General features: G+C 35.2%; 3 protein-coding genes across 4 annotated transcripts in view; 1 reads left to right on the top strand and 2 right to left on the bottom strand.

The window, feature by feature from the left end:
- RhoGEF64C (Rho guanine nucleotide exchange factor at 64C) overlaps positions 1–6,998 on the top strand; it is a 121,674-nt gene extending 114,676 nt beyond the window's left edge. For both annotated transcript variants that reach the window (XM_029319520.2, XM_029319519.2), the window contains 10 exons: positions 143–2,040; positions 2,464–2,678; positions 4,051–4,315; positions 4,408–4,629; positions 4,720–4,869; positions 4,954–5,061; positions 5,254–5,406; positions 5,472–5,588; positions 5,682–5,783; positions 5,865–6,998. In XM_029319520.2, the coding sequence (XP_029175353.2) occupies positions 143–2,040; positions 2,464–2,678; positions 4,051–4,315; positions 4,408–4,629; positions 4,720–4,869; positions 4,954–5,061; positions 5,254–5,406; positions 5,472–5,588; positions 5,682–5,783; positions 5,865–5,993 (3,359 nt within the window). In that variant the 3' untranslated portion in view covers positions 5,994–6,998. The remainder of the gene's footprint in view (positions 1–142; positions 2,041–2,463; positions 2,679–4,050; positions 4,316–4,407; positions 4,630–4,719; positions 4,870–4,953; positions 5,062–5,253; positions 5,407–5,471; positions 5,589–5,681; positions 5,784–5,864) is intronic.
- Positions 6,834–8,263, bottom strand: mtTFB1 (mitochondrial transcription factor B1). The gene is made up of 3 exons (XM_029319521.2): positions 7,628–8,263; positions 7,384–7,537; positions 6,834–7,294 (listed from the first exon to the last, which is right to left on the bottom strand). The coding sequence occupies exons 1-3, from the start codon at positions 8,256–8,258 to the stop codon at positions 7,033–7,035; spliced, it is 1,047 nt and encodes a 348-aa protein (XP_029175354.2). The 5' UTR covers positions 8,259–8,263; the 3' UTR covers positions 6,834–7,032.
- Positions 8,264–8,340: 77 nt separating this feature from the next.
- Positions 8,341–9,403, bottom strand: LOC114943793 (Coiled-coil domain containing 56). Its single transcript, XM_029319512.2, has 3 exons — positions 9,319–9,403; positions 8,785–8,877; positions 8,341–8,711 (listed from the first exon to the last, which is right to left on the bottom strand). The coding sequence occupies exons 2-3, from the start codon at positions 8,792–8,794 to the stop codon at positions 8,431–8,433; spliced, it is 291 nt and encodes a 96-aa protein (XP_029175345.1). The 5' UTR covers positions 8,795–8,877; positions 9,319–9,403; the 3' UTR covers positions 8,341–8,430.
- Between the last annotated feature and the right edge of the window lie 16,182 nt (positions 9,404–25,585).

Genomic DNA, 25,585 nt, shown 5'->3' with positions numbered 1-25,585 from the left:
AATTCCGCTGAATATATATATATATATATATAATGACTAAAGGACACAAAAATTCCACGCATTATAGAGTTAAAATTCCATGCCGTCGTCTCAATTACTCGCTTTACTTACCGATTAATTTCCTCTCGACTGCTGTCCGCAGAGAACTCGAGAAAATCCCTGTTGACGCGGAGCCAAATCGATCGGTCATTCAGTAGACCGGACGTCTCGGCGGGCGACGTGCTGTTCTCGGACACGATGCGGTTCAGTCTGAGCAAGAAGATCAAGTCGCCGTCGTCGCCCATCGGTGCACGCGCAATTTCGCGCGAGGACATAAACGAGGAGAGTTCTCTGGGAAGGAAAGGCAAGACGGAAGAGCTCGGGGCGAAAACTGGCGACCTCAAGGAGCCCGAGATCGAGACGCGTGAAAATGTTAAGACAGCGACCGAGAAGAAGAATGCTGTCGAGAACGACGCGGAACATTCGCTGGACGCGCGTAGCGACATTTCCGACGCGAGCAACGAACACTTCCGTACGATGAGACCCACGAGTTGGTCTCCGCCGCCTGGTAGACAGAGGCATCGCTTCAAAATCGAGTCCAGCGCGGACGAGAGTCCCGTAAACTCCATCAGGGATCATCGGAGAACAGTTTCGTCGGCGTCGACGGCCTCCTGGAACTCGGCGAGCTCGTACGGATCCTCGAAGATCGAGATCAACTCGCCCGAGAACAACGTCTGCAAGATCACGGTGAGTCCGCGCTCGTCTCCGCTGGTCCATCGGCTGCAGATCGGTCCGAACTCCAGCTCGAAGGGTGCCAGAAGAACGTCCATCCTCATCAACGGCGATCAGAACACCAGCCCGGAACCGGCGCGGGATAACAAAGTGACCATCAGCGTCGGTGGAGAGGACAGCGTGTGTAATCCGACGGTGATCTCCGTAAACTCGGAGAATCCCCCGAAGATCCAGAGCTCCTCGGAGAATCGCACTCTGGTGATACTCGAGAATTACAGGGCGAACATCGTGGTGGAGTCGGCGAACGATGACTCGCGTCCAAAACAGATCGGAAGGGACAATCACGCGGTCGAGGACAGTAAAACGAGCTCGAAGGCGAATGACGAGGAAGCACCTGCGTCGCCCAGCGAGGAAACCTCCTCGTGTTTCGAGAAGCAGAAGAGGTTGAGCGTCGAGATCAAGTCTTCGGATGCTAATCAGCCGAGATTTAACACTCCCGAGGAGAAAGTGACGCGATCGGAGTCAAAAGCGCGATTTAAGGACATCGAGGATTCGCCCGGCTTGTCGAAAGAAGCTTTGATCTCCAAGCTGCTCGAAGACTCCCTCCGAAAGGCTCGCGAGAACGGCGAGATCCTCGACGAGGACAGCGGCCAGGCCATCCTGAAGATCCTGAAGCAGAGCTTGTTGAAGAGCAAAGAGTACGAGAGCTCGGAATCGACTCTCGAAGCAAATTACTCGCGATCGTCCAGCTTGAATTCGGACGGCGACTTTATCTCGACGAATCTCTTCCTCGAGGAGAATCCCTACGAAGTGATCAAGGAACCGATCTACGAAGAGATACCCGACGAACCGCCACCGTTGCCCTTGAGTCCGCCACCCACGGAGGATTACCTCAAGGACAGAATCTACTTCGGCGACGTCGAATATTACAAAAAGATGACGCCGGGTCAGTTTCTCGGTCCATATTTATCCGAGGAAGTCTTCAAGAAATCCAACTCGGAGGAGCTAGCCCAGACCTACTTGTCCAAAAGTCCCGAAGATTTTTTCAAAAAGATGTCGACGTCGCCCGAGGACGAGACTAACATCTCTACAAAGTTCGAGCTCTTGAACTTTCTGATGGACTCCAAAGATCGCACACGCCCTGTGGAAGAGGACGAGGATGAGGACGAGGACGAGGAAGATGACGCCGAGAGAGATCTGGAGGCTCTGTACGAGCAGAAGGAGACGAGCCTGGGCGATCTCAGCTCCAAAAGCTCGCAGATTTCCAACGTATCCGACAGCAGTGAGGAGTGCAACATCATCCTGACGAGCTCGCCAGAGACGTTGAAGGTAAGTTTAGCGCAAAAGATTATAAAAACAAATTGAATACTTAAAACGTCGCTAGTGGTATTTAAAATAGGAAAGATTTTTGGTTCTTTTCAAATGAAAAATTCATTGATAAAAGCGCAGTTAGTTGACACTGTTGTCATGATTATTAAACAATATGATTATCGGAATTTTTTAAAAAAATTTGAAAGAACTTTTGAAAGAAAATAACCGCATCTTATCGTTATGATGGATCGTCAAAAAACAGATGGTCGAAACGTTGTGGAAATAAAATAAAAATTTCTTGACTAGTTTGGGTCGAATTAAATATATCGTTCCTAAATTATAACAAGTTTTTTTTTCAACATTTCATTAATCCCTATAGGTACTGATATGACTGTATAAATCTTTCTCGTTAATCTAATCTTTTTCATATTCTTTTCGCAGTCGAGGACGGTCGACATAGAGAGAACCGACAGCGGGGTCGGGTCCGAGAGCAGCCAAGCCAGCAGCACTCGCGGTGTCGCGAGACGCTGGCGGACAGGAAACAATGTCTCTTCCGGTCCGGGAAGCCTTCTCAATGGAATACCACAAGTGATCTCCGGTACTGCGAAGCTGTGCGAGGATTGCGAGCAGCGACTGGATCCCCTGATAACGGACAGGTGGGTCGCAAGAGATGGAATCAGCGGATCGAAACCGTTACATGTGTAATATTTATTTTGATATGCGTTTTCGATATACAACAAATTAATGTACACCTCAACAATCGCGTCTCCATTGTCGCGGATAAAAATCACGCCGCTAATTGCGCGATTCACTTGGAAAGTCGATGTCGTGTCTCGTATAAAGACACGGTGCTCCGAAACCGTAAGAATTTATAACAGCCTAGATTATATAAATAATCGCTGGAAAAATATGTATATATGCGCGAGAAACGATCGCGGGCGCGTGTGATTAACGGTTTTGCTTATCTCTCGCTCTTCTTTTTCTCTTCTCTTTCGCGCGCGACGGTATATTATTTAACGCACGAGTGATACACATTAATAAGCGAAATCTTGATGGATACAAGCGCTCTCGCGTTCCAGCCTCAGCTCGTCTATAGCTTTTCACGTATACCGTTCGAGTGGCAAAATGAACGAGCGTTCCTGAAAACTCGTTTTTAATGTGCTTCGACATCCGCGTAAATCGTAAACTGTTATCACTCTTAGCCGGAGCGCGGATAGCGCTCGATGATCCGAGAAGGGAAAGATATAACGGTCCGGAATCCACGTCGAAGAGTGTCTTCTTCCACGACCAGCCGACTTTTAGATCGTGAGAGATTCGATTTATCGCGAGGAATTCGCTCGTCTCGCCTCCGAACAAAGTACGAATCCTCGAATAAAACGTCGCCTTGTCTATTTCGACCTCCCAGAGATGCAATCTCGCGAATCGAGGAACGAATGTCCTTTCGTTACGGTCATGAACTTTTCGCGGTCGAGTCATCCGCATCCGTCGTAGCGATCTAAACTGCGATTCTCCTCCCGTGAGAAATTAACCAGGAATTATCTTCCTCTTTCTGAATTAATGCCCGGCCGAATTCTTCAAAACCGTGATTAATTGACTCGTTTCTTGTAACTATTTTTTATACCTTTTGATTGTGCCTGTAACGAAGTGAGGTAACGTGAGCGCTCTCTCTCTCTTTCTCTCTATCGTATATATCTATTTAGAATTCGTGCAGCTGGATTACACTTGCGACAAGTGCAAGAGACAGTGGGCCAGACTTTCTCTCTCGCTATCGATTTTATTCGCCTGAGAGAGCGAAAGTTCTTCGTTATCGAAGAACGCGGTTGAGATGTCTGATGAATGGATAATGCGATATGTCTAGTTGCACGCGACAGCCACTTTCATCTGCGATCACGGATTATACATATAAATTCGATCGCGAGCTCCGCGTTAGATCGCATTCCACTCTCGTTCGACGTTGATAAAATTCTCTTTAAATTATTATTATTATTATTATGGGAATATAGATACATTTCTGTTTTGTCTTTTTAGCGGCGTGGTTTACGCGCCCTTCGTCTGCCGGAAGTGCTCGAAGAAGCGTGCGGAGCGGAAAGAGATCATCACAGAGATCGTCGAGACCGAACAAAAGTACGGCAGAGACTTGCAGATCATCCTCGAAGAATTCCATCGACCAATGTTGAGAGCGGGCCTCCTCACGTCGGAGCAGTTGTCGGCGATCTTTCTGAATGTCGAGGAGTTGCTCGAGCACAATGTCGTTTTGGCCGAAAAGTTAAAGGACAGCGTGGAACTCGCTCAGGTGAAAAGAGCGAAGATTTTATTTTTAAATTTTATTTACGCGTTGAAAAAGTTTGCAACTTACGTTGCTACGATTTTTTTTCGATTGCGTAGGTATCCGGGGACGAGGATCTTCTGACGGTGGACCTGGGCAAGATCTTCCTCGAGTCGGAGAGAATGCTTCATGCTTTCGAGAGCTATTGCACGCGTCAAGGCGGCGCCAGTTTATTACTGCAAAACTTGGAAAAGGAAAAGGAGCTTTTACGTATTTTCCTCAGGGTTTCTCAAATGGAGAACACAGTTTTGCGAAGAATGAATCTGAATTCCTTTTTAATGGTAATGTCACGTAATCCTAGATATATTTGATATTAATATCCTCTAATTAAAAAGGAGATAATTTTATCTTATTTTTAAATATTTTTTCAGGTTCCTGTCCAAAGAGTTACGAAATATCCCCTTCTGCTGGCACGTTTGCTCAAAGCAACGCCTTCTGTTCGACCCGACATTCAAGAAGCAAAAAAGAGGCTTAAGCAAGCTCAAACGAACATCGAGTTACATTTGGAACATATGAATGCTGTAAGTGCATTGCATAATATGTTGCAAAAAATTAATTTCATGAAAAGTTATATATTAATATTAATTTATTTATTTAATTAATAGGAGGCGAAAGATGTTACGTCGACGAAATTATGGAGGAGAATATCGATTATTCAAAATGGCAGACGGTCTATCGGCGAACAGGATATGGTCAATATCAAATTGAGGAAGGTACTAACATTAAATTTTTTTATTTTATGTATTTAATTCTGAAACAATTAAAAAATTGTTTTTTAATTATGCGTGAGATGTTTGTAGTCATTCACTATTATAATAAAAAATATAATATATATACAATAATTTGTAATATAAAATAAAATATAAAAAATATAAATAGGTAATATAAAATAATATTTATGTTAGATGGCTGTCGAGATTTTGGAATGGGCTCACGAGGAAGCTAGGTTTGTTCTCGAAGGACGTCTTTTAGTAGCACAGCCGACTGATAATAATTGGAGACGTGGTCGAACTGTCAAACTTGCACCTGTCACTGCCATGCTTGTTACAAACGGCAAGGTATATATATATTATTAATTTTGTCTAATTTTGTAACAAGATAAATAAAATTCGCATATTTTCAGCCGAATGCCGATTATCCTGAATTTAACGACGAGTCGCTCTTTCCGAAGCATATAGGTATTAAAGAAGCTACTTTACTTCTGGTCAAAGAGAAACTTGGACGATATTCTTTACTACGTGTAAGTCATTGTATATTTCACGTCGGATTTTTTTTGCAATCGTTTTATGATTAATTAATAATGAGGGATCTACATTCTTTATCATTATTCCAGGAGCCACTATACCTCGATAAATGTATAGTGTGCTGTGAAACGGATCTCGAAGATTATTTCGAAATACAGGAATTATCTTCCAAGGAGACGTTTATATTTAAAGTAAGATACTTATGCGTAAGCAAAAAATTATCACTAAGATAAAAATAAAAATAGCAAATTAATTAATACGCATTATTACAGGCAGAGGATGGCGCAAGAACAAAAAGATGGTGCAGAACGTTGCAGGCTCACGCACAGTCCCTCGGTGCTTGGCGTAAACGTCGAGGGGCTCTACCCAACATCATGATCTGCGGTGTAGCAAGAAATTAATGAAAAAGAAAGAAACTTAGATGTAACAAATGTGTACGCGACATTAAAGATAGAGTACTTCCAACGGCACAAGACATCCTAAGCAATTACAAGAATTCGTGTACATGATCTCCAGGTAAATAAATAATAATTTTTGGAGAGAGAAAAAGAGAGAACGCACTGGACCAAAGGATTTCCTCGGCTCGTCGACGCACGACTGTCGATGAGCAACACGTAAGTCTAGTTCTCATCGAATTCAGTCAGGTATTAATCACTTACATTCGGTTGTTACAGTACGTTGCAGAAACTTGAGTTTCCTATGTCACTGTAATTAGAATGTTACGTGGCGCCGAGTTCGCGCACGATTCCATCGATTCCTAATGAATAATTCTAAGTATACATATATTACATGCATAGAATTATTTAATATCTATAATTATATCCTTCAGAAAACGAGTAGCTGTGATATTGACCGGTGTATTGGGTAACAACGTTTTCCTTTCGCAGATTATTTACGGATATTAAGATCCTTATTTTACTGTTTATTGTCCATCTTCGATTCTTTTTATCGCAGTATCGCGCATTAAAACGACAATACTAGGATAGATTTTATTAGATCCGAGGTAATAGGGTTTGCAAATTAATAGTATCGAAGAGTAATATTTTCGTGTGAATCAGCAGTATCAAAGGAGAGAGAATGTCGGAATAAATAACTATTTCGTACACAATCAGTGAGTATTGAGAATTTTTTTAAAACTAGAGGTACGTCTTTTTTTCTCTCCTCTGCAATTATTCTTTTCTTCCAGATAATTAACAGTATTTTTATTACTATGTCTAACACAAGAAAAAAAATGCAAACTGTACATTGTACTATATTTTTATTTAATAATTAAGCCATAGTATCGTACATGTATATAAATGTATATTTACAGAGAAGTTTTCACACAATTATATAATCGAAATTTATTGTAACAAATTAGTCTGCTGCATTACAAATCTGCGATTTAATAAAATTTAAATATAATACGTTTGCGTGTGTCTGTGTTGCGAACCAGTTCGGTTAGGTAGTCATTTCTTCCGACATTTCCATATAATCCTCAACTTCAATGTCTTTCGTGTTACTTGTTGTTAACAAATGGCGAGACGCTCGATACTCATATAAAGCGAGCTCCGGATGTTTTTCCACTAGGTATTTATAGGCGGTCGTTAGTCTATCGATGTCATCTACGGTAAGTTGCGTGGGCCTAATCGTTGGATCCAAGTCGGACAATTTATACATCATCAGACCTAACTCCTTGCGGCAATACAATGGAAATAGAGTCCTGTAAAACAGAAAATAACACAAAAACTTTATTCGTTTTAATTTTATTTATTATCCTAATAGATAAATTAGAGGAAAAAACAAACTTACTCGATGCATCGTATGCTGTACTTTTGTCTAAAACTGAATATGTGCCTCGTTATTTTTTCAAATAATTTGAAATCATGCTGCGTGCGTGGCTTGACCAATGGCGTAAACGATACTACTCCCACATCGACATCTGGTCTTGGAATAAACTCTTTACCTGCAAATTACAAATTAGGAGTCGTAAATAAAGATAAAATTCGTAAAATGAATTTATGTGTAAATACGTAGGATCAAGTCACTGGATTACCAGGTATAATAAAACGAAGTACCGGAAACGTCCAAGCTTGTGCCATTACCGATAATCTGCATCGTTGGTAGCCTGAGGCTTCAGCCACCAAACGTTCCGCTACCTCTTTTTGAAACGTCAACGTCATTTTCGTTCTACCATATGCCCAAGGTCCGCGACGTTCGGCTATCGCGTGTAGCCATTTAATTATGAGAGGTGTCGATACGTTAAACGGTAAATTGCCTATGATATAGATATCCGGAGCTTTATTATCCCAATTTACCTTTTCTTCCATTGGGAATAAACCTTCCATATTTATTTTCATGATATCGTCGTATATTATGTCCATTTTTCCATTAATCGCTTGAAATGAGTCCTTTAACATATCTAAAGTCGGCTTAAATCTGGTATCTTTTTCTACAACTACTAATCGTTTCGGAACCCGTCTTAAGATGGATCGAGTTAATCCACCTGGACCAGGACCGACTTCTAATACTTGGCTCCCGGTGAGGTTTCCTGATTTTGCAATGATTTTATCGAGAATATTTGGATTTAGAAGAAAATTTTGAGACAAACGTTTCACGGCATTTAATCGGTACAGTTTTAATATTTCTCGAATAGATGGAAGCGGTGGCAATCGTGGAGCAGACATTTTCAAATACTAATCTTGTGTTATAAATTAACACAGTGTTTGTAAATGAATAAATTATAGAATATCTTTGAAAAGAAAAATATCCACTTCATAAACTCTATATTCTATTATATATAAACTTATGCAAAGTTTATAAGAAATTAGAATTTTTTAAATTCAAAAACAAAGTATTTTATTCAGGTTTCTCGATCGTTTTTTGTGGCTCCTCAAAATCGTCTAAGAATTTTTCCTGTTTCACCGAATATATTGTGTACGTATAAATCCCAATGACTCCAAGGCCTAAGGCAATAGCTAAGCGATTATTGGATTTACGATATCCTTGTACTCTCTTTGCTCTTTGTAGATTTTGCTCCTCTAGGCGTTTCATGTAAACTAAATCTGTAAATTTGAGTTTCTCTGCGTCTTTTAACAAGTCAACTTTTGGCATACTTTGATTTTGTTCAAGGTGGCTATCTGTAGACAAAATCATTAATTTTACTTATGCTAAAAAACCTACCATATAGAATATTGAATTTAAATCATTCACCCGTTCCCATTTTTCACACACAGTATTTCTGATAAATTATAAAGAAGATATCGATCCCTCTTCTTGCCAATTAAACTTTGGGCTGGCCAAGATCTGCAAAACAAAAAAGAATTTTTACTTACAAGATACTGTCATAATTTTGTGTCACAAATTTTATTCAAGTTTATTAACTTAAATTGATTTGTAATATATATTTTAGAAACTGATTTTTAATGAAGAGAACTTTGATAATATACATGAAAAGAAATGTATTACCCTATAAATATATCAAAAGAATAAATAAACAACGATCAGTTTTTTCACAAATTATATAGAAAAATAATTAAATTTCAAGTTTTATTCTTAAAAGAAATTCTAACATAAGGATTTTTAGGTTAACTTAGGTTAAGTTATCTATATGTAACTTTCTACTAAGAGTTACTCTATGCATATAATAATTATATAAAGAAATGAATTATCCTGTATTTTAGGTATATTTTACAATAATATTAAAATCTGTATTTTGTGTGTGTGTACGATAAAAAAGAAGCTTACCGTTCGCTTTAAATTCCTTTACACATTGCGAGACTATCCCAACCTAGCACAATGTAATGCAGTGCTGCCATCGCAGCGACAATACAACGAAGTAATTTCAAGCGATTCCATCGGTCGCATCAGTTCGATATTGATTCGATTTTGAATAAGACGAATAAAACGAACCGCAAGCTTGCTTTTAATCGTACGTATATAAATTGCATATCTTATCAATACTGTTTAATTGTTCTTGAACCTGGGTCATTTAAATTGCTCGTTAAATGATTGCATACAGAATAAATTAATAAAATTATTATAGTAAAAATTATAATAGCAAAAAAATTACACGCACAAATATTTTAATCAAACATTTTGGATGCAAATTTCTCTGGGATAAAATTTGGTCTTCCACTTTTGTAATTTATGGAAAATTAATCGTTAATATCGCTATTCGATATATTTTCATAATTTATCCTATAAATGGAATTTTTAATGTATTTGAATATTAAGGTTATAATATCATCAGTTTGAAGTTATTCTCTTAAGTATCTTAAGTATCGAAGTTCTCTTTATATCGATACGTATCTATCGAAGTTCTCGTATCGATATATTTTTGATTTAAAATATGAAAAGTAGAAAATTGAAAATCTCAATCACATTTATAATTTATTGTATCTGATTATTACTTGATAATAATTGATATTAATTAATTTTTTAGCGAGCAAGATGTTAGCAAGAATTTGACAGCAGATTCATTCAGTATATTGAAGAATTTCAACTGGTTTGTTTTTCAACACATCTTGATCACAAAGAAGCTCATTTGAATACCGAGATTATACAAGGTAAAACTTTATGAACTTTCTCCTGGCATCGAAAAAGTATTATTAGCATATTCTTATATATTATTTTAGATGCCTATTTTATTATCATTATGTTTGATTTACCGCAACTTATAATTATTAATTTATCAACTGAATAATAAAGTTAACATAGCTAGAATGGATGTTATATAAAAAAGAAAAGAGATTATAAATTAGAAAGCCAAAAATATTTGAATTATAAAATATAATATTTTTTGCATCTAAAGAAAACTGAAAGAATATCAATGTTTTAATGACAACTCTGTAATTTAAATATTAAATCGTATTTATCTCAATGTACAAATCATTAAAGTAATTATTTTAAATCGAAAATAATTATTACAAAGAATAAAAGAGCTCAGGAATTTCCAGTCGTACACGGAGACAATTTTTTCTTAAAATTTACCCTGAAAATTATGATAATTGAAGGATAATATAGTATGGAAGAATTTGATAAGAGTTTCTTTGATTAAATATTTATCACAATAAAAAATATGAATATATACATAGTAAAATTAATCGAACATAGTTTATATTCTTATTGTGATAAATATTAATATTTTATTTTTTTATTTTGTAAATATTAATTAGAGAAACTCCTCTAAAATTCTTCCAATACCATATTGTCCTACGATTATCATGATTTTTAGGGTAAATTATTCTAAGAAAAAATTTTCTCTGTGTAAAAAGATAGAATTACAAAATATAATCTTTTCAGATCTAAAGAAAACATACCAATGCTATATTTTAATGACAATTCTATCATTTAAAAATTAAATCGCATTTATCTCATCAATGCATAAATTATTAAAGTAAATCATTAGAAGAATCGAGAATAGTTATTACAAAGAATAAAAGAGAATATAGAATTTCCAGTTGTACATTGAATGATTCGTGAAATAATTCACGAATATTTATCAAGGTAAGATATTTATATGAATAAATACGCGTATTTCTTGCGATTTATTACAAATAATAAAAGAGAATAAGGAATTCGCAGTCGTAAATAAGAAATAACTCACGAATATTTATGCAGGTAAGATATTCATAAGAATAACTAAACACTCGCATTTTTTGCTGATTAATCGTAATTTGCAATCGATCAAGCATCGAAATAGAAGATACGTCGATTTGATTATCGACACGGTGCTTGAAAACGATCCATTTACTTGCAATATAATAGGCCATTGTGCAGAAAGTACATAGTCTATTCACTGTCAGTAGTTGTATCTGTAATATGCTCGTCGTCGTTGTCGTTGATCGATCGACTGCTCCTTTTCGAGAGGAGGCTGACAGCAGCCCGTGCGCGTTGCGCTCTCACGTACTTCACTCGGTACGTTAATAACGACGTGCACGCATGGAATTCGATAGATTGCGAGCGCGCGATCCGCCATTGAAATTCGACGTACAATCGGTAGTCGGTTCGCGAGTGGATTAGACGGCTCGGATAAATTTTCAATTGAATCTCTCTCTCTCTCGCTAAGCTCTCTCCCGCGGAGCAACTGACGTTACGATTACGCGCGCCAGCGATATATTAAATAGACACATTTCACCGGTACGCACTTGCGTATCCAATTCCTCGCCCTCGAATGATCATTGAACGGAGAGCGATCAGAATATTGCTTGTTTTGAGATTCAAATCTTTTCTATCTATTAGCGAGTCGTTTTTGCACGGAGAGAATTTTCTTTTCAAATTTTGCCTGAAAATCATAGGAAAATCAGTCGTGGAATAATATAGTAGGTATTGGAAGAATTTTTATGAGAGTTTCTCTGATTAATATTTATCATAAGAAAAAATATTAATATCTACTACAATAAAATATATAGATACAATTTTAATCATTTAAAAATATACTCAAAACTTATGATTCTTTAAGTGTTTCAAATAAGGAACAATATAGTATTGGAAGAATTTTAATATTTATCACAATAATAAAAAATACTAATATATCTACTACAATAAATATAATTAAGGTAGTAGATATTAAACTGACTACACTGGCTGTCTATTAGATTTGTTAAACTATATTTATTGACGTTTCGACCATACGGGCTGTGGTCCTTTTCAAAATTACAATAGAATCATTAATGAGTTACTGCATATCGTTATTGACATTTAAAAGTACGCTCCGGTGAGACTTAACTTAAGATCGGATGGTAAATTAACTGCGTTTCACTTGTGTCATCTTGCCACGACTGAGCACACTGTACTGCGTACTCAGTCGTGGCAAGATGACACAAGTGAAACGCAGTTAATTTACCATCCGATCTTAAGTTAAGTCTCACCGGAGCGTACTTTTAAATGTCAATAACGATATGCAGTAACTCATTAATGATTCTATTGTAATTTTGAAAAGGACCACAGCCCGTATGGTCGAAACGTCAATAAATATAGTTTAACAAATCTAATAGACAGCCAGTGTAGTCAGTTTAATATCTACTACCTTAGTATTTCATTCCTGGCGAACGAAATTTAATATTTTATTGTTAAAATATAATTGTTTAATTAACTTTATTAAAGAATATAGTAAAAAAAATTTCAATAATTTTAAAATATATTAAAAACTTATGATTTTTAAAATGTTTTAAATAAAATAGATGCCAAAAAATGATAAACATTATATTTCATATAAATTTTACAATGCAGCATGGCAATTTTCGACTTATTACCAAACATGATGAAATGTGTAGTAAATTTTGCGGTAAAATGTAACGAAAAATTCTTCCCGTGTAAAAATAGTAAAATATACTGATTTTTTAGAGATTTACATTTTGCGGAAAATGCATGTGGATAATTAGTTAAAATAAAATGTTAGATGAAAGATTAATTTGAAGTTGACGTGGAGAGGACATGGTAAGTGAAATGTGAATAATTCGATAAAAAACTTAGCAAGGATCCAATTTTTTTCAATGATTAGCGCACATGCACCTAACGTGCTCGTTGTGGAATTGCAGCGCGCTCGCTCGTTAGCGAAAAATCGATGCTTCGACATACGTAAAGCTCTCGCAATCTGCATCCGTTGAACGTACCGCATCCGGTCCGAAAACGGCATGTAGCATCTCCATTTCGGTAAATTTATGACCGTGCACACTTTATTTTATGCGATGTTCCGCGCTTGCCTCTGACTGATTTGTGATCCTGACGAAAGAATTATGGACAGCCCCGTGTGACATTCGGTATTAAAGCATCATCCCCTTTTCTTCCCTTTTCTCTTTTTCACCCCGTGTCATTTCCGCGCGCGTTTTACACATCTTTTAAAATTTTATTAAAAGATATATTCAGATTTTGTTACCTCTTAAAAAAAAGTGTTATCAAGAATAATGGTGTATGCTATCTTTTTTGTAGGTCATGCGCGTTGCAGTTTTGCCACAAAATTTTTACGACGCAATATTTTGTTATCTTGGTCCAGTAAATTAACTTCGTAACTTTCTGCTAAATATCATGTCATTATGTTTCTTTTTTAGCACTTCAAGCAGAATACACGCCATTACTTGAATCATATCGCGATACAGAAAAACAAATTGATATATTTATATTTTTATACGATTTTATATTGTATCTAAAATACATAAAAGTTTCCTAAAGAGAGAAAGAGAAAAAAACAAATTTGTTAAATATATCGAGTGATTATATTTTCTGCAGTTAATTCTTTTTGGATAAAATAATGAAGTAATTGAATATTCAAGAATTGCATAATCGCTGCGCAATAATTATAATTTGATAGTGATATGAAATTAATTTTGAAATTCATGATTAACGTCACCGTGCGAACCTATTAGTGGAATTTTATCTCGTCCATTCTCGTCTATTTGATGCGACGCCGCGCGCGATATACTATAATAACGCATCGATTTACGGATTTGCAATAAAAGCGTATAAGTGTATACTATGTCGCTATGTCTATTAACAATTTTCAGAATGTTCAACGTTTCGAGACAACGCTCCAATTATAACAAATTCTATCGGATTTCTACACGTTTATTGTTCGCGTATCATTAACAATTTGGATTATCCGAACGCAATTTTCATGTCACAACCTACAATATATTCGATATGATACTAGGCTACATATATTCACGGTTGAATTATAATTCATAGAGAATCTTGTTCATATCACCCAGTTGTTCGCAAATTTAGCGATAAAATGTTCGCGTACACTTTTAAAAATCGATTCCCCGCCGTATTTTTACGCGATCGTATGTGTTTCTCGATTAGATCAATTGAGAATAAAATTTGATCACCAATTTCGATTTTCTCCGTTCAATAAGTAAAGGACTTTTTTTGTTGGTAGGTATTACTTTTCTTATGTTCCTCCCGTTAGAAATTGCAACAGCGTGAGCCCGTAGAAAATAAGATTTGCGTATGCATGAGGATTTTTATATTAATAATTCAACGAATATTTCTTTGCACAGAGCATACCTATTATCGATTTCGCGGTAACAAAGTTCGCCGTTGAAAATTAAATTTTAGTTTTAGACGGAAAATGCCTCTTTCATTTTAGCATACAAAACTGAAAATTTCAGAGTAATTCTTACGATACATTAATAATTCATTCCACATCTCGATTGCTCTATTTCCGCATTAGAAGAAAAATGAAACCATTTGTTAATTGTTCCCTTTTTTTTAAATTGATCACTTCAATATCTGAAGCAAAATAGATTATTAAATATTTTTCATTTTTTATAAAAGAAAAAAATCGATATTCTTATTCTTCATAGCTCTGCAGAATATAGTTACAATTATTACAGATTAAATTTTATTCAGATATTATCCCCTATCAATATCAATAATTAGAATATTTATCTGCAAATATTATTTAAAAAATATGTTTATACTAAACAAGCTTTCTCGTTAATTAAATTATTTGGATATCGCAATATTATAAGTTAAATCAGTCCGCAATTTATCGTATATATAAATTAGCGGAAATAATATCTTTATTATGACTAAAATGTTTTATGTGACAAATTATAGCCCTCTATTAGTAGGATACTATATTAATTCAAAATAATTGTATGATAAAATTGCGTGATATGAGGAACGACGTGGTTAGTGCGACTCTATATTGAACGAGACAGATGGGAGATGAGAATATAACGTCACTAATTAAATAAGTAATTGATTAATAACGCATATAATTAACTGAATTATTAAATGGATAATTAATTGCGCCGTAATTACGTATGCATGTAATAATCGATATAGTTAAAATTTTCTCAATTACGCCCGCGCGGCGCATACACTTATATTATCGCCATGAGAATAATATGAAATCCCTGTACTATTCTATTAGAGTAGATGAAATATTGCTGCACGTAGTGCAACGGGTTTCCATTACTAGTCTGGTATCACCCACGCGAAAGCTGACCTGGAGAATGATTCACGATGAAGTTCGCGCGCCACCGAATCGAATTGAGAAAGTTTCGCCGAAGCTAACTAAGTATAAAGCTCGCACGCTCTTTTCAGATATCATTGCCTTTGAAAAAGAGAAAGGGTTAGAAAATTTTGATCCAATTTTCTCATTTCCTCTTGATTATTATTCAATTTTGATTCGCGTAGACGTGGACTTTATACGAGTAACAGAGAAATTCGTTTTCCTCTCGAAAATTTTCTACGAAATTATTCTCGACAGCTGAAGAAGGCGGTTTATTTTATTTTATTTAAAATACATATACATATATATATATATATATATCGGTCTATTTTTGAACACTTCTTTCTCTCTCTTTCTCTCACTTTTTTTGTATATTTTGCGATAGCAAAGCTCGACTTTTAAACTATCGAAGAAGAGAAAATCGAAGGGATTATCGAGCGCAATGTGCTGGAAAACATTATAATTTATTCTATGGTTTTCCAATAAGACTAGCACTAAAAGAAATCCATTTTCATACACGTTAGATATGCTGTCATAAGATATTAATACATTTTAATGACTGATAATATGATATACAAAATTAATTTTTCATCTATATTAATTTTCTATTGTTTTAACATTTGCCTATAAAATATATTATATTTTTCTGAATAATTATCTAATAATATAATTAATATTATTAATATTATATTACACATATATAATATATTAATATAGTATATATTATGCATATATATTTTTATTATTAATATTGTTAATATTATAATTATCATTAAATGAACAGTAATTTAAAAAAAGAAAAAAAGGAATGTTTTTCTTCCGAATATACTGAAACAAAAATGTGTTAACTTTGACTTAAACCTTTCAACTAAATTACTATTTTGTTAATTGAACATATATTAGTATTTAAGTTAAATATACGTTTTGTTAGATTTAATATGTTACATTTAATTAAATATTTTTATATGTTCAACTAACAAAATAATATTTAGTTGAAAGGTTTAATCAAGTTAACAAATTTTTTTTCAGTGTATAAATAGTACATAAATTCAATCTCTGGTATCTTTTATAAAGTTAACAATCTTACATACACGCATTCTTTCTCGACACTTTATGTGCACGCGATCTCATCATCGCCGATGTGTCAGACGAAGAACTCTAGACCTTTGTCTGAAAATATCATCGCACGTCCGTATCTTATACACTTGGAAGATACAAAAGTCTATATAGAGAAAAGTTACATCGAGGAAGAAACGACTTCTTCGATGTCAAAGTCGCGTCGAAGAATGTATAAGTGACGCTATATACGACCATATCGAGCATAAAACGGAAGAATTCGCGTATTTCGAAAGAGGACGAGAAGAAAGAGAGGAGGCCGATGCTCTTAGGAAAGGCGTCGCTCCATCAGCGACGGATTTCATGTCGCGGAAACGATATTTTTTTTATTTATGAGGACTGTTAACGCGTCTCGGAGCTCCGAAGCTAAGCTCTCAGCCAATATCTATGATAATGCGCGATATCGCGCGACGAAATGTACCTGCGTCGCCAAATCACGAGCCGGATCACGAGAAAAGCTTTATCGATTACAGCAATTGTCCATTTCTCTTTGTATCTCGCGACGATTCGAATCTTTATTACTCTCATCAAAGCCGATGCGAGCTCGATTTTTCCACGTTGAAACAATTTTTTATATATAACAATATAAAATTATATAGAAATATATAAAGTTATACACATAATCGCAAAATTATATATGAAATATATCTATACATAATTAAATAAAAGTGCTTTTTATATATAATTATATAAATTTATATATAATAAATATTTCCTTCATATACATTTCATATATAATTTGACATGATTATATATGAACCCTTATAATTTATATATAAAATATTATGTAAAAAAATGAACATATTTCACATATAATTTTACGATTATATGTATAATTATACAATTATTTATATATAATTATATATAAAAAATTTTTTACTGGGAAGTCAACGTTTCAAGATAAAATAGTAATCGAATTAATTGAACGGAGCGAACGATAATTAAGAATAAATATTCGTGCTTGAAATCATTATTGCTTCGTACGCGAGAGAGGATTTCGTTAATTAAAATTGGGACCACTCTAACGACTTATTATCGGATATAATTATAATATCCAATTACGACCGCGGTGATTGTTTAATTATTGTCACGTCTCTCGTTCGCATTTCCGAATATGTGTAATAATGCACAAATGTGTAAGCTGACTTATCTCTAAATAATGTATGATCCTGTCTCATCTCTCTATATATAAACGAAAACTAAACGAGACTCTCTGAAGATGTGCGCGTCAGATATTGTGCCAAGTTTATCATCGGCAACCATCAAATTCTAATCTAATCTTACTCCAGCAATATGATTTCGCGCTCAACATCGTAACTTTTATAAAAATATATCGATTACCGGGTAGCGAATGGATAACTTATTAAAAAAGGGCAATGTAAATTATAAATCAATATCGGTATAAATTTTCATACAATCTCAGCTGTTTTAAAATAGCAAAATGTCAAGAATCCAAGAGACAATACATAAAGAAAAATAATGATGAATAAATCGTTTAGATATAGTTTCGAAACTCTTACTTCGTAAAACTATTTCTTTAAATTGCCATATGTTAGAAATAACAAAATATTAATTATAATAGTTGCATTTTGAGGAGAAGTTAATCTACGTGGGTTGAAAAATTTAAAACAAAATTTTTAAAAATGTGCAAAACATTTTTCAATTATCGCATCGCAATCGACGTTTGTCATTTTTTTTTCATAATCGTGTACACGTGTCGCTTACGTCAAATCGATCTCCATTACCACGCACCCGGAAATGTCCTTTAGCTGTTCCTGGACAAGAAACCTGGATAGAGACAAGCACGCAAACCACTTCTGTGCGCGGAGAAGTTTTCGTGCTTTACTTATTAACGTGGAAGTTATTCTTAACTCATTTCAGAAATCGAGCCGTTGTCTTGAGAAGTTCGCGCGTCGATTTAATCCCCAGTTCAATCGACATTAGAATTGAACGGCACGTGTTTCGAAGGACGTAAGAGTGTTCCGTTCCCGATTTTCTGTGATTTTCTGTCGCGTCCATGAATAGCCCGATAGCCAATAAGCCGCATGACCTAGTTTGGAGGAATCTTTTAAAAGATCTTTAAAAAAAAATAATAATAATTTGACTCCTTTTTTTAACGCACTTTGGGAAAAGTTTATTAATGATACATTTACGTGTTATATATGATTCAATAAGTCGTCTTCGTTGTAATTGTTTATAATGTAGTAATTGCTTAGACTAAGAAGAAAAATTATATACGCAGTCACAGAGAAGTTCGTAATATTTATCGTTACATTAATGCTTCATTACGCAGTTCTTAAATTACTTATAAACGCGAATTCGAATAGTTTCTTCAAAGATTCATTTATCACTGTTGATAAAGAAAAATCGATAAAGATTAAATGAGAGATAAATCACGCAACATATATCTAATGTCGATTGCCGGAACACAGATAAACGATATAACTTTAAAGATTAAAGAAAAGGAAAAATATGGACGGAAGAAATGTAAGAAGAGAGAGAGAGAGAAAAAAGGAGGAAAATGTGGAGAGATAAAGAGACATATGAGTTTGCGCGAAACTTTGCCAAGGTAAATGCAAAAGGGTCAAGGTGATCAGTGCAAGATGTTTGCAATGTAAACGAGCGCGCGTCAGTTGAACTAACCGACTGACATATGTCAGCGGTGTATTGTATAAATAATCATTTTCGACGTCATATGCTACGCGGCTCGTAAAATTACTCGAACTGCAATTTACATTGCAATTACTTGATCATTAATCATATACTCCATGATATTAAATCTTCCAATAATAGATATTATTGCAAAATTTTTTTTTCGATTTGCGAGTGTAATAATTAGAAGATATGTTTATAAATTGTTATATAAATATTGTTCATAATCAGGGTGTCCAGCAGACTCAATGAAAAAAACTCCCTGACTTTTTCAGATTTTCCAAGACTCGAAATTCATTTTTTTCCTGACTATTTAGTATTATTTTTTCCAAATATATAATTTAAAATATATAATCAATTAAATGTTAAACCATTAAATCCTTGAGATATTTTTGTCAACAATGAAAAGGTTCGGAAGTTAAACAAAAATTTAAATCAATTATACAATCTGCATTATGTACAATAATCGAAACAAACATGTCACTATAAACTATTTAAATAATCACCTTTTTTATTTATATTCTATCAATTTTTTTAGTTTTATCTCTGTTAAACACATTGAAATAAAATAACATGACGATGAAAATATAAATTAACAAACAGCTGTAGATGAATCAATTTTTAACACAAAAAATTAGCGCGCTGGGAGTCAAGGAAAAGTTTATATTTATTTAATAAAATATTTCAAATTATTGAGATAAATGTAGAATGTAAAAAAATCCAGATAAATAGTAAAATTTCCTGACTTTTTACTGACAATTCCAGATTTAAAATTCCTTGACAATGCCCGGTTTTCCAGATTTCCCTGACTGCTAGACAGCCTGTGTGATTAATTATACCGCATGATATTTAATCTTTCAATAATAGATATCATTGCAAGTTAAATTTTTTTCAATTTGTGAGTGTAACAATTAGAAGATATATTCATAAATCGTTATATAACTATTGTTCATAATATAGCTCGAATTCGTTTTAACAAATCTCCCAGACTCACGAGATGAAAAATTAATGTTACTGGGAAAAAAAAAGATTCATTAGCACAACTCGATGAAATAATGATCTGAAATAACGAAGAGTTGAGAGTAACGACTGCTATTTCGAGTATAGCTTGGTCTATAATTGCACATTTCGATTTACGAAATTAATGAGTTTGCGTTTCCAAAATTACGACCGTTTCAAATATTCCTATTACATCGTCGAGCGCATGTTAATTCGATGATACTCCAACACGAAGTGCGGGATGGGTTTGCGCTGTCGCGCGTAGGAGGATTTCTTCATTACTGCGCCGCCACTTTCCGTCCCTTTTAATTTCTCATCTCCTGAGACACGTCCTTCGCGGCTGCCGGAGGTGGAAGCTGCAAGCGCGAAAGACGCAACGCGGACGTTTAGCGTCTAAAAGGAGGATCGGAGCGAGAAGGTCCCGTGTAATCGCATAGTTAGTTCAATTTTCGCGATAATCCGGCCGCGGATTCGAGTGGTTGCGAGTGCCGCATCCGTAATGAACGACACGGGAGGATGATGCAGGCAGCGTTGTCCTTCGATACTCCTTTTTCCTACTTCACGGAATCCACGGTGGAAATTGAGTCACCTTCGTGTGCGAAGGCACGTGCGTCGCGCTATCATCTGTCAAAATTGCCTGATAATCGCGCAAAGCTGCTCCGGTACGGCAATTTATTTATTAATAAAGCGCATGTCTCGTTTATACGACGTGTCATTTTTTTTCTTATTATGATATTGTCATCGGTGCTTGAAGAACGCTACTGTTCGTGGAAATGAACTTGACGGAACATTTGCATTGATAGATTTAAAAAAAAGGAAAGAGGAAATTGATCCATTTTTTTCACGCAAAAAGTTGATCAAGCTTAAATGTGCGCGTGAAGTTGGCGTCTCATTTTATGGAACTCATATAAATAATAAAAAGTGCTGACTTTATTTACAATAGTTCCTGATAGACGAGTTTAAACAAATAGTTCTATTTTCTTAAACTATCAGGAACTCTAGAATTGTAAATAAAGTTAAAACTCTTAATTATTTAGGGGTTTCCATAAAATTAGATCCCTCTTGCTTAAATGCATTCGAATTTCTTTACATACTTAAACTGTAAAATTTATTATATTTTCAAATTAGAAATGATACTCGGCGAGAGCCGAACATTTCGCAGCGCGTAGCTGAATCTGCATATGCGACTGAACTAAAATGATGTTATGTGATAACGTTCACGTACTGATATAATTATGAAATCATGGAAGTAAAATAGTTACGAGTGCGGAGACAGTCGGAATAATATTTGACTACAAAATTCTATTCGTTCTCGGATATTCGAAATAAACGTTGCGCTCGTGTAGAATCGACGAGAGTAATTATAATTGGCGCAGTAATGAAGTATTATAACTGTCTCTCACCTGGATTTGCGCAAACGCAAACAGGCGATTTCTGAAAATTTATCGTGTTCGTATATAAAAGAGCGCACGTGCAGATTTTATGCTTGGACGACTTGCTTGAAAGATTAAAAAATAGCGAAAATTTTTTATTTAATTTTTGAAAGTTGCCTATGCACACACAGTTTCTCGTATAATTTCATATAGTTTCATGCGTGTAAATTACTATCCGTTGCATTAAAATTATGTGCAGATTGTATTTTAGAAAAATAGAACTAATATTTTACTACCACATGTCTTTACAAAGATATAAGAACCGCGTTTCAATCTCCGCATTAGATTTTGATTAATTTTCTTTTTCTAGTCACGAATTGCTTTTACTATTTTCGTCGAGAAAAAGAATAATACGCGCTATTGAGTGAAAAATTTCCAAAAATTTAATTCTTTTCTTACTCGATAATGCACGACCTTGGAAGTTGGGCCACCATCGGGGTTCCTATTAATTCGGCGAATGAAATCGTGCTTACTCTTGACCGATGAAGCTGGTCGCCATCGGTGGCATCGGATTAAATGGAAAAAGTTTGGCGAGCGAGGAAAATTGTTTCTGCCACGAAAGTCAGCGAGAGGAGAAACGAAACGGGAACAGCCCGGACTTTTTCGTCTAATTAACCGAACGATGTACGAATGAATCGCGATCGGCTACATTGAAAAAAAATCATTGCACTTAACAAAATCTTACATTGATATTTATTTGCACGTATTCGACCGTAGATTTTGTTGATAAGTGAAATAATTTTTTTCCATGTACACAACTGGATTCGTTTTTGTTCGATTATTTCGAGCAAGAGATAGCGGCGAGATCGAAAGATCGATGTTCCACTTTCGTTTCTGTCTGTGAATATCGCGCTAATTATTCGTGTGGTCGTGTACATGTATATATTAATGCAATGGTAGTTTCGAATGTTTCTGACACAATTGTATAAGATTCGCTGCATCGCTTCCGAGCACGCTTCCGTCTTCGACATAAAGCGCACAAAGCACACCGCATACTCGAATACGAAACTGTCCCTCTCTCTCTCTGTGTATGTGTGTTTCGCATAAGTTGCACAAAGGATTAATTCAGAACCGTTGTTGAAGGGGTTCATTGTAATTTCTCGGCGTTAGAAAGTGCGTACGCGACATTATATTATATCGAGAACAATAATTAATATTTCTAAGTTAGTATAATACACAGCTGAAAAATTGGAGTTAAAAACAGGTAACATGTCCCAAACGGTCCACAAAAATTTTGGTGTTAATCTAACATAATATGGATATGTTAAATGGAGACACAAATACTGTGTTAATATTTTAACACAAAATAAATGCAAAACTTGAAGTAAATTTTAGCAGATAAATCTTGTCATTAATAAAACAGAACATATTTATTGTGTAAAATTGAAAATAGATACATTTTTAGTTATTTTAATAATTTAACATTTAAGTTCAACAGCAATAATTAAATTAACACATGTGTTAAATATTTAACATTATAAATATTTAACATAAAATTTTTAACGGGGACCGTTTTTAATAAGAGAACAATTATTTTACTGTGTATTTCTGTGCGCAAAGTCGAAATGAATAGGTCGGAAAATATTAAAAATTATTCATTTATGCTAAAGATACTCATGAATATCTCGTATGGAAAGACATTTATTTCAGTAATTCTTATTTATTTGAAAGTTTTTGAGACCAGTTTAACGAGAGAGAATTATATATATATATATCTCAGTTTTCTGAATCTTTAATTCTAAGCTGAAATATTAATTGAAATAGAGTATTAAGTGAAATTCTCTGTCTATATTTTATAAAGCAAACTTTACAAACGATCTTTACGGTTTTGAGATTAACAAAGAACAACGCATGGATGAGAAACGTAAAATATATTTCGTAAGACAAGTAAGTCGACGGTGTTTGCGTTTCTGTTTCAACTTTCCCGGCAAGATTTCGCGGCTTGAATAATGCTAGCGCATTTCGCAACGTTTCAAAGACATTCTCGGATCGTAAGAATTTAATGACGGTGCCAGAATTCATGGAATAATCAACCATCAAAGCGTAGTACGGATTCTTTTCAGCGAGTTGCGCCGAGAAATGAAAGAGGATTCCTCGACATGGTTTTGCATTCCACCATTGTTAATGTAAATTGTTAAAAACATAATTTCTTTACAATGATTAAAACAGTAGATATCCGCAGACGCCAAAGAGAACCAGCGGAAAGTTCTTCCCAGGATCAAATCCATAGAGATAAAAGAAAGCTATTGTCATTTTCCCTTGTTTCAAGGTTTAGCCTGATCTTTCAAGTTGATTGATTTCGAAAGTCTCCAAATGTGAAAGAGGATTTGCTCGTATAGCTTGTGACTAATATCATATGAATAAAAAACTGCTAATATTGTTGATTTATATATATTATTATTATTAAACAATTAATCTCTTTATGTAAATTTAATCTGCACAACGTGTTATTCTATTAATATTACATAATATACGCTACATTATTAATATTAAACATTATATAATAGTATTAAACATTTCTTTCACAATCATACATATCATAAACATATACGTGCGTTATTCAGAATCGACAATTGATTAAAAACACGTAATTCACGTAAATTATTCATAAAACTCTTTCAACTTCATTGGAAACTCAAATTGGAAGAATTTCTGTCAAATCGGTGAAAAATCTCTTTACATACGGAGAACACGGGAGAATAAAAAGCCGTCTATCCCTTCATTATTGCGGCGAGAGAAACTGGAGTTCCTTTTTTTTTTTTTATTATTCTACGCGGATAACGAGCATCATCGTCGGAGGTCTATTTCTATCACGAGTCGCGCTTCTCCAACCCTGGATCTCACGACGCCACGGAACTTTCCGCACTGGTTCGACACTGTTCGACATCTTCCTCCGTTTCACCCATTTCCCTCCCTTTCTCTCTCTCAGTCTTTTCTCCGACACCCCCAACCGTATAATAAGCGGAGTGTCCTGAAACACGCGCGCGGTACGTCGCCTGCGCATCGCGAAATCATCCTCCTCGCTCGCTCACCACCATCCCTTGGAACGGTCCGAGCAAGAATGGAACAGCGGAGGGGGTTGCAGGACAATGGAGGGGCAGACACGAGCCCGACCTGAACCTTCGCCAGGAAACTTCCTCTCTGCGCGCGCGAAATCGATCAGGTAGCGGTGTGACGCTGGCGTGACGTCTCATCAGGAGTTATTCCTGCGGTCCTCGGCAAGGATAATGAGAGAGTGCCGCGAACACGTGGACCAGGGTCGACCGAATGCCATCTCGCAGCTGTACGAATTTTTTTCGACCAATTTTTCACCCCAACGAGATTAATTATTCCAAAAATCGAATTTTAAAAAAAATTTCATTCGCAGTTTTCAAAGGGATATTTTATATCGAGTCTTCTACAGGCTAAAATTGTTAAAATATGATGTGAAAATAATTGCAGAAAATTCGATTCGCATCGTGAGAGAGAGAGTTCTCGTTTTAATATGTCAAACTTGCTTGCTCTCGATCAGCTGATTCCTCGATATACATAATTTTCCATACTCGTGCTGCGATAGATTTATCTCGAGAGACTTACTCGAGAAGAAATATTTATGAACTGCATTTTAAGAGCATTATACTATTTCATCATCGGATCATATATAAAACGAATATAATATAAAATACAATATATATATATATATATATATATATAAAACGCACGCGCGCGCGCGACGCGTATCGCAATTTATCGGGAATGAAGTTAAGATTCAGCGATGCAATTCGATTTCCAGCGATTCCGATTAAACATGTCGACGACGAAGCTACGTTGTTTGTTCACGTACGCGACTTGCATAGAGCAATAATATTGCAAA

The sequence above is a fragment of the Nylanderia fulva genome, unplaced genomic scaffold (assembly GCF_048542155.1).
Source record: "Nylanderia fulva isolate GAGA-0341 unplaced genomic scaffold, ASM4854215v1 Scaffold10, whole genome shotgun sequence".
NCBI lineage: Eukaryota > Metazoa > Arthropoda > Insecta > Hymenoptera > Formicidae > Nylanderia > Nylanderia fulva.
This window is presented reverse-complemented; position numbering and strand designations above follow the sequence as displayed.

What these genes read in the sequence shown, in the direction of transcription:
- mtTFB1 (XM_029319521.2), bottom strand. Translation starts at nt 8,258, where the DNA reads ATGTCTGCTCCACGATTGCCACCGCTTCCATCTATTCGAGAAATATTA. An exon ending in ACTTCGTTTTATTATACCTG is followed by an intron (nt 7,538 to 7,627) that starts GTAATCCAGTGA and finishes TGTAATTTGCAG; the next exon opens with GTAAAGAGTTTATTCCAAGA. An exon ending in TACAGCATACGATGCATCGA is followed by an intron (nt 7,295 to 7,383) that starts GTAAGTTTGTTT and finishes TCTGTTTTACAG; the next exon opens with GACTCTATTTCCATTGTATT.